This window comes from Anoplopoma fimbria, chromosome 19, assembly GCF_027596085.1.
Source record: "Anoplopoma fimbria isolate UVic2021 breed Golden Eagle Sablefish chromosome 19, Afim_UVic_2022, whole genome shotgun sequence".
Classification (NCBI taxonomy): Eukaryota; Metazoa; Chordata; class Actinopteri; order Perciformes; family Anoplopomatidae; genus Anoplopoma; species Anoplopoma fimbria.
This window is the reverse complement of record NC_072467.1, coordinates 24,763,722-24,773,782: the sequence shown is the minus strand read 5'-3', so window position 1 is coordinate 24,773,782 and position 10,061 is coordinate 24,763,722. Positions and strand designations below refer to the sequence as shown.

At 40.8% G+C, this 10,061-nt stretch overlaps 1 protein-coding gene across 1 annotated transcript in view; it reads left to right on the top strand.

Annotated features, from left to right (window-relative positions):
• Nucleotides 1-2,211: 2,211 nt before the first annotated feature.
• The window catches only part of kif21a (kinesin family member 21A), a 54,788-nt gene continuing 46,938 nt past the window's right edge, over nucleotides 2,212-10,061 (top strand). The window contains 1 exon segment of the mRNA XM_054619235.1: nucleotides 2,212-2,505. Coding sequence (XP_054475210.1) covers nucleotides 2,462-2,505 — 44 coding nt within the window. The 5' untranslated portion in view covers nucleotides 2,212-2,461.

The following is a 10,061-nucleotide window of genomic DNA, read 5'->3' as shown; positions in this document are numbered from 1 at the left end:
GAGAGAACAACTTTTACAGTCAGATTATTTTGGTTAAATCAGTTTTGTGAAGTTAAACTCATTTTGACATACATTATATTTCCAGTCTCAGCAGAGCAGCCATCATGAAGTCTTTAACTTGTCTTCACTGTTATAAGCACTGACATGTGATCAGTCATCAGTTAGCCTTTAGTTTTTCCCTGTAACGGTAACTGGATAGTCTTGTAACGGGACTCCCTGTGTTCATGGTGTTGCTGCCCAGCAGGAAGCAGAATATTTACTATTTTTAAGCTATATTTTTGAACATGTAAACACAAAAACAAACAGCTCAAACACACACATGATGAAGATATATGATGCAAATAGCACATGACGGACTCAAAGAGATAATTTTGCACTTATATAAATATGTCGTGAAAGTAAATGGGAAAATATCATAGCATCTATGTGTATGCAAGTCCAATTACAGTCATGCACATCTGGAGAATATGATAATTTTAGGGGGAAAAGAAAAGAAATGTCAGTTTGCTTTTATTTTACTATATTTGTAAGTCCTTGACCAGTATATTTAAAGAACGATATCCAAGTAAAAAAAATAAAAAGTAATCTATTTGATATTGTTGCTTACAGTTTTTAGATGAGTCATGTCCAGCAGTTTTGTCCTGTTAGATCCTACATTATGTTCAGGTAAGATTGAGTGTAAATAATACAGCATATTTAAGCAATATCACAGTGTTTCTGTGTAGTAAGAGCAACAACATATACTTAAATTAATGTTTCATGTTAAATATTGAACTCTCTGACAGAAAAGAAAAACATGTGACTAATGTACTTTTAACGCAAAATCAGTCATGTTAATGTAGTTTATCGACTGTCCCATCACTGAATCATCTTCATATCTCCTCCTCACATCCACAGGGTGGCAGTAAAACTTCCTTTAAGTGAGTAAGAATATATAAATATATAAATATATAAAACAGACCGTTACTTCAGACTGCACTAACCTGCAGGTCAGTATTTCACAAGTATGTAGATTAGAAAGCACTTTTTCATGTTTCATGTGGGTTTAATATACAAACTAATAATATTCTAATTTCAATATATTCCAAGATAGATCTTGTAAACTGATTTGTGAGTGCATATTTCATACTGTTATATAATGAAGATTATTTTGAACTACAGAATACAGCCGGCTTTAATGATTTTTGAAGAAAGAAGAAATACATTTTTGGATTTTTTTTCCCCAAACATAATCACTGCAGAATTTTACAGTTTTTAAATCACTTAAATAGTTACTTAATAATATTAATAATTACTCTAGTTTGGCTACTCAGTGCTAGTGGGCCAATTTATTTAATTTTTTTCATTAATTCTTTATTTTTGTGTGTCTTTAAGCCATGTTTAAATAAATAAACAAACACATAATTACAAGTTTGGGTGTTTAATGTTTTGTTTTTAATCAATTAACGAGTTGAATTAAAATAAAAAATAATATTGGTTGAAAACATTAAGTTAGTTGGTAATATTTTGTTATAAAATGTATTTATTTTGTACCTTTGATCAATTCAAATAGGAAAAATTAAATGTGATGTCACAGCTTTATTACAAGGGGAATTAGATATCAATACCATAATAAAGGAAAATATTAAATATGCTAATCATATTAAAATCAAGTTTAAAAAAACATATATATAAACAAATTAATATATCAAAAAAATGCAGCAGAGACTTTATGTTACATTTGACAGTTTTGAGGTGTTTTAGACACTTTATTTATTTTAATTTCATAAATGAATCATTAATCAAATAAGATAAGTGTATTTGTCTTTTTATATCACTTTTAGTTGTAAAAGTAAACAATTAACTGCACAAATGAACCCTTCAATCACACAATTGTTCTTTTTAATCTTTTACAAAAAAAATTCCCCACAGCTTTATTACAAGGGGAAAAAACCAAAAGTATATTAAAAAAACTTTCCACAAAAACACCCCTGTGTTTTAAACGTCACCTCGCAGGGCGTGTCTTTGACGCATATGCGGCTAAAAGTAAACAATTAACTGCACAAATGAACCGTTGATCACAATTGGGTTAATCTTTTACAAAAAAACCCCAAAAAAAAAAAGTATATTTCTGACTTTCCACAAAAACGTGATTGCGGTGCGTTGATCTGGGTTGCGGTGCACGGCGGTGCGTGATTGCGTAGGTGCGTGTGTGCGTGTGTGCGTGTGTGTGTGTGTGTGTGTGTCCTACAGGCTCGGAGGAGTCAGTCTGCATCTGAGCTGCGCAGAGATGCGACATGCGGGACGCACCGCACCGCACCGCCTCTGAGTGCGCACCGCTCTCTCTCTCTCCCTCACAAGACAGGTTTTGTTTTTTGGGTTGGTTTGTTCCTCTCCACTAGTGCGTGAAAGGAGAAGGAGAAGGAAAAGGAAGAGGAGAAGGAGAAGGAGAAGGAAGAGGAGAAGGAAGAGGAAGGGAAGCATGACTTCTGGTCAGGACGAGAGCACGGTGCGCGTTGCGCTCAGGTAAGTCACCGTCATCTGTTTGATCGTTAAACGCGTTTCACTGATCCGGAGACACCTGTCACTCCCACGCTGCAGCGGGCCTGCAAACACCTGCGCACACACACACATGCACACATAAACGCACATAAACACACATAAACACACATATACAAACACATACACACACATGCACACACACACATAAACGCACATAACACACACATATACAAACACATAAACGCACATACACGCACATAAACGCACATACACACACATACACACACATATACAAACACATAAACGCACATACACACATAAACGCACATAAACGCACAACACAAACACATAAACGCACATACACACACATACACACACATAAACACACATAAACGCACATACACACACATATACAAACACATAAACGCACATACACACACATACACACACATGCACACACATAAACGCACATGCACACACATATACAAACACATACACACACATGCACACACATATACAAACACATACGCACACACATATACAAACACATACACACACATGCACGCACATAAACGCACAAAAACGCACATACACACACATAAACACTCATGCACACACACATAAACACTCATGCACACACACATAAACACTCATGCACACATATAAACACATGCACACACACACACACACACATAAACACACATAAACACTCATGCACACACATACACTTCCTGTAAGTCTGCTAAATGACTGTAATGTAATAATGTAATGTAACATAAACGCACATGCACACACACACACATAAACACACATAAACACACACACACACACATCTCGTGCCCCACTTCCAGCCGTGCGCCCTCTTGATGCTTTTACGTGACAGATGTTCGGGCTGTGTTTGTGCTTCATCCCCTCTGCTGGGATGTGTGTGATGCACATAAAGCATCACAGCCATCAGTCCGTCTCTAGCACGCACGAGGAGGGATGATGTCATCTGTTAGGGCTGAGCTATCAGAGAGACAGACAGGCCTCTCCTCAAAGCCTCCTGCAGACAGACAGCTAATCGATGGCAGAGAGAGCTTCACTTGACAGCCGGCCTTCAAGGAAAAGGACAGTGATGCGTTCAATGACTCTGTCAAAGTCTGCTCTTTGTTACTGGAGACATGTCTGTAACGATTCTCTTAACAGGCTTCTTTTTCTCTCCCAGTACATCCACGTTAATGTGCTATTGTGCCGAAGCAGGCCGCTCCCACCCCAGCTGGTGAGGTGGCACAGTGACAGTGACGGTGGCGTAATGGGGGAACCAGCCTCCCCCCTCCGTCTCCCCCTCCGTCTCTCACTCAAGGCCATTCAGAGACCATTATGAAATCATAGCTAATGGCCGTATCGTAGCGATCATTTTGCTCTTTCATCTGTATCCGTTCGCTCTCCCACTCCTCCATGCTTGGATTTTCCCATTTGTGTCTTTTAATACTCACCCTCATGTGCACTTGTTCACACAAAAAAAGAACATCATCATCTTGTGTGTGTGTGTGTGTGTGGAGCATGTTTATCCACAGCTTCCTGATTCCATTTCCCATTTTTAAAAAGGGGAAACTACACATTTCTTTAATGCTGTTCAGGCGATGCAGATGCTTTTGTTTTTTTACTCGGATATGTTGACAATGACGGGTAGCGAAGGCTCAATATGAGGCTGGTATTTATAGTGTTGTTGCACAGGACTGAATCTTAGCACGGCTCGACAGTAAGGGTTGCCAGGTTGCCAGGTTGCTGTTGGCAACCGTCTTGAGAAATTGGCCAACACTTCTCGGCCTCTGGTTGCCATTGGTAGCAAAAACCTGCACCACGGTCTCCTCAGCTGTGTGTGTGTGTGTGTGAGTGTGAGAGGATTCATTGACTAAGTAGAATCAAGACAGATTATCTGTCAGAGAAGATGGACGGGCTGATGTTGGCGACCCACAATCCAACACTTCACTGCTGTAAGCTCAATGAATCTCTGGTTTTCCAGAAAACCAAATTTTGAAAGGAGCGAACAGATGAACAAGCAACCAGTGACCTGCTGGTTTCATTTGTGATCTGTGAAGAACATGACAACAGATGCTCTCCTGCTATTTTGTATATCAGAAATTTATGGAGGGACATTTTAACTGATAACACTCACGATTCAAATTATGTCAAGCAACTATAGATAGTTGTATTTGGTTACTGTAATAAAGCTTTTATTCTTTTATGTTACATTGAGCTGACGTATCACTGGCAACCATAATTTCAGTTTCGGCAACTTCAAATTCCTCGAAACTGTCTACAGAGCTTGTTTATCACCTGTCATATATACTAATGTCTCAAATTTCGAAACTCACAAGTAGGTAAAACAACATAATTGACATAAAAGCCGATTTCTTACCCTAAATTCTGATACAGAACGCTTTCAGTGGAGGTAAATTTCCCAAATCAATTATGGCAACTAACAAAAGACTTACTTGTCCAAACTGGGCATAAGTATATGTGTTCAAAATGACTTGCATTTTTCCCAAAAGGAGTCTTTCCTATGAGCGTGCAAATTGCAGTAAGAGGATGTTTTGTGTTCTACTTCCAGAGAACTTAAATTACAGACCTGATTTTAGCGCCGCTACATTTCACTCTGTCGTATGTGAATCCAGCTCGTTTTCTAAGACCTTCCCAGAAAAAGCACCGTTCTCCTTCTTTCTCATTAAAAGGCCTTTTATGGCTCCACTAATAATCTACAATTTTGAAGCATTCAGGATGTAATAAAGCCTGTAAAACGTGGTTTAATGGGGTTTACACCGCTTGTTACCCTCCTCTTTGACACCCAGCTCTAATGGTGGGTTTGCAGTCGCATGTTTTTTTTTTTAACTGCTTCCAACTGGCAAAACGGTTTGTCACGATGACTGTTGACAAGTCTCACCGTACACGTGCACAACCAGTTCAAATAGGGCGTGACAGTTTCATTCACTCCGCTGTTTAAATACCCAAACATATATTATATACAAACGCAGGAGTGAGACTGTGTGTCAGCAAAATACCTGGAATGTAAATCTCAGAATCAAGAGAATTTCCACTGTGAGCCGTAATTCTTGATCCCAGATTGCGGAGAACCTTAAGCGGGGTCGCTAACAGAGCCAAGGGGGTCCACTCGGAGGTTTGTTAATCGGTTTAAGGCCCGAGCTTATCCCAACAGAGGCCGTCCTGTTCTTCCAAACTCCCACAAAGCAGCGCAAAGCTCCAAAAACATTTGCTTTCTCCGACGTTGTATTTGCAACCATAGTGTGTGTTTACTTCTGCACAGAGAGAGAGAGAGTACTGTAGCGGACGTGTTTGCACAGCGCGAGACGTCACAGTTTTGTCTTTAAAGGGTCGGTGTGCATTGAGGGGAAGGGCTCAGGTGGAAAGTGAAGACTTGTTGAACCTGCCTGCTGGGGCGTACCGCTGCAGTGGCACAAACACAAGGCAGCCATCGTTTATCGTCAAGGCCGGATGACAGATGAGCGGCGCGGGTCAAAGCTGAGTTTAAATCGGCTGTAACAACTTTGTTATTTACCGCTCGATCACGTGAAGAAGCCTGGAAAATCATATGTCATCTATTTTCTTTATCCCCATGTGAGAACTTGGTGTTGATGCTCAACTGAAGGGAGTAACAATGGCGCTAATGAAATGAAATCGGTTCCCCTTAAACCTCTTAGGGCTTACGTTACAGGCGTACTTTAATGTAATGACATGGAGGCATGCAGCCACTGGTATAAGTGGCTCAGTCTTAAGCCTCAGGTGGAGGCTCAGCGGCCGAGCGTATAGAGACGTGGTGGGGGGGGTAAAACAAAAAAAAAAGCTTGTTAAAGTGAGCTGCACGATTAGAGGAAGATATGTGCTATTAGTTAATGACCTGCAGTGCAGACGGAGAGGAGGAGGAGGAGGGGGAGGCAGATGATGGGAGACAACAGCTGACAATAGCTGTGGGGGTTTACAGTGCAAACAGAGCCGAGGGGCCCCGTCGACTGGGAGACAAGTGGGGTGCAGAATGATTGGGAAAACGTTGGGAAAAGAAACACTATATACTTATTTTTGTGGCAAAATAACCAGCTTTTTGATATAAATTCTGACAAAGTGTCAGACTCGCATGCTTATTTTCCTAGCAACGAGGGGCAGGACCAGTAGAGGACTGGCATTGGACCAGTGGGAGCTGGGATTCGGGGCGTTCAGATGCGTGTTTCGTCACCCGTGGCATCACCATGCAAACACAAAAAAAAGCCCCGACGGGTCTAAAGCCTCTCCAGACCTCCAGGCTTTGTTCACATCCGCTGAGCCAAGCCAGTCTGTCTGGAGTCAGCCCGACCCGCGGTCCTGTGAATCTGAGTGTGTGTGTGGGTGTGTGTGTGTGTGTGTTTAGGTGTGTGTTGTGTTTCCTAGCATTGTTGTAACTATAAGTCCAGTGTACAATTCACACCCTATGTGTGGTGTTTCCGTTTTACACTTTCACACTGGGAGCTTCTTTAAGCTGAACACCTGCTGATAATAAAAAGAGGAGAGTGTTTATTCTGCGGGTCCATATGAAAAACGATACACACAGTAACCGTTTCATAAAAAAATAAATCAGTCTAAGCTGAACGATATATGTACAGTAAATTACTGCGTTTAACTTCCCAGAATTGCTGGATATGACGTTTTTTTCAAAAACACATTTTTCTGCGTTACAGTAAATCGTAAATCTGCAGGTGAATATTCATTTAACACCCTATGTTGGTGGTGTTTTGGAAGTGGAATGATGATGGAACCAGATGAAACCAATACTTTTGATAATCAATTAATAGCTGAAGTTGTTTTTCAAGCCAAAACTCCAGAACATGATTTACTTTAAGAGTCTCAAATGTGAGGGTTTGTTGCAGGTATTGCTACGTACGCTGGAAGAAACCAGCCTGAAATGGTCAAAGTCAGGAGCCCTGGATGAATTGATCTTAAAAATATACATGCAGCCCTAAACTGCAGGTGGTATAAAAAAAAGAAAAGATGAATCAAAGTTGAGAGTGGAGACAAAATGATACAGTTCTTCTTAACATTTTTTTGTTGTGAAAGTCGCGGGCTCAAACTGCAAAATGAGATTCAACGAGGACAATTCTGCTTCAGGGTTAAGTCTGACTATATTCTATAACTATGGATTTTCTTCTTCTCAAATCTCCTCCACCGCCCCAGGAGGAGTCTGTCTTCTTCTTTCCTGCTTTGTCTGAAGCGGTGAGCTCTCTCTGTGACTTCTGTTTTAGTTTTTTTGCATCCAGCTCTGCATCCTGGTGCTGCGATCCACATTCTTTTATTAAAAGAAAAAAAACCCGAGGCGAGAGAGCTCGCACCGCGCTGTACTTCACCTCTGCACATGTCGCTTGTCTTTCAAGTCAAAAGAGAGGCGGTCTGCACCCCGTCGTGTTAGCCAAAGTGTTAAAGTGTTAGCCAAGTTACCCAGAAGGAAACTATGAATAACACCAGAAGGAAACTGTGTGTGTGTGTGTGTGTGTGTGTGTGTGTGTGTGTGTGTGTGTGTGTGTGTGTGTGTGTGTGTGTGTGTGTGTGTGTGTGTGTGTGTGTGTGTGTGTGTGTGTGTGTGTGTGTGTGTGTGTGTGTGTGTGTGTGTGTGTGTGTGAGCTCTGAATAGACTCAGCTCATTAAAGTGAAAGATAAACTGACCTAACATCACTTTGTTTTTTTTATGGCACTATTAGAAGAGCACTTAGAATGTCAGACAATGTTATGTTATAGTATTGATATCAGAGGCGGTGATAGATGTGTATGCGCTCTTTGTCCTGTAATCAAGCCTGCAGCTGATGTGCTTTTAAACTGTCAGAAGAACAGCACTTAAATACGCGTACAGTAGTTGTTTAGTTTAGAAAATGTCAAAAAATGGAGCCAAATGTCTGTTTACATCCATCAAAAACCCCAAGATATTAAATTTGAGAAGCTGCTTCCAGTGAATGTTTTGCATTTCCACCTAAATCCATTAGATAAAATGAGGTTACTTATAAATAAACAGCATTGTTCATTTATTTAGATTAGTCACCTGCTTGTTTCAGCTCTAGTCACTGAATATTTTTGTATGAATGTCCTCTCTCTCTCTCTATTTAGACTGAGAACATGTGTTAACCTGTCTAAAGAAAGTTGAATAAAATCAAATAAATCCCGAACTTGTAAAGTTTACAGCTTAAATGTGTCATTAAATGAATTAACTAACCATCAGAAGACGTAAACAATTAAAGATACTGAGCGTTTTCTGGCTTCAGCTTCACAAATGTGACGATTTGCCACTTTTTTCAGTTTTATATATCGTTTAATTGAATAGCTTTTGGCATTTAGACTGTAAGTCAGACATAACAAGACGTCTTTTGGTTCTCTGGGAAACTTTTTAATAAGGAAATGTTGCAGCCTGACAAACATCCAAAACAAAGTTTGGGGAAGTCATTTCAGTACTTTAGCCTTCTCTACAGTAGACAGAGTCCTTTCAGCAGGACTCCAATGATCAGATAATCAAATTATAATTAGTAACCGACTTTTATCACACGGTAATTTGAGTGAAACCCGGATACATTTCCAGTGTTTGGCCGCCATGACCCTCTTTCTAGACAGCAGGCTCCTCCATTCCAAAACGACAGCCTACACTTAAACTCAGCCTGGCCCAGAAATAGACTCCCCAGCGGGGCCGCAGCATTGCAGGAAGACCTCAGTTATCTATATCACAGCCTCTTAAGGAGTCAGCGCATTTCTGCCAGACGCATCTGCAGCGATGCAGAGAGGCGTCCACTGTGGAGCCGCACGCACCACATGTGGACACGTTTGTGACACGGCATGGATTTCCTCCCTCCTCGCTCTCTTCTATCCTCCCCCGTTTACAGAGTGGGCTTCTTAGGAAACAAGCTGGTCATTGCAAAAATATATTGGATGTAATTATAGAGTAGCTTCCGTGTACGCCACTCCCATGCAAATATGTTGTTCTCTGCACTGCTGCCTTTGTCTTTTTTTTTTGTCATTTTTCTTCCTCCAGTTTTGCCTCCAAACACAGCTCGGCCTCTTCCGTCACCTCACACATCGGTCCAGTTAAGGGGCTCGGCTGAAAACGGACGAGGGTCTAAATGTGGATCCGGTGTCACAAATAGGATGTTTGGATGTAACTTAACTTCCATCATCAAACTGCCAGCAGAACGTCACAAATAGGCCTCAGACAGCCACAAATAGCTGTGTTTGCATAGAGTGCTGCCACCTTGTTATTTATGAGAGGAGGCTGCAGCTAACAGGGAGGGAGCTGGTGGAGTCTGGTCTAGTTTAGATGATGCATCCTTAAGCCGGTTTATTAAAAATTGGCCTAACGGAGGTTGTATTAGGAGTTGTGTGATATGTTCTAACCGACCTATATATTCGTGAAGGAATTGTGTTCTCGCCCTAGTTTCAGTTTGGAGATGTCTTTGAGCTGCAGAGCATCGTAACACGAAGTTCAATCAAACCCGTCAGAAACAAAATAAAACTCACCAGTCTTTCCAACTTAATCCAATTCTGGTTTGGTTAAAATAAAAACTTTATTCACAGAGTTA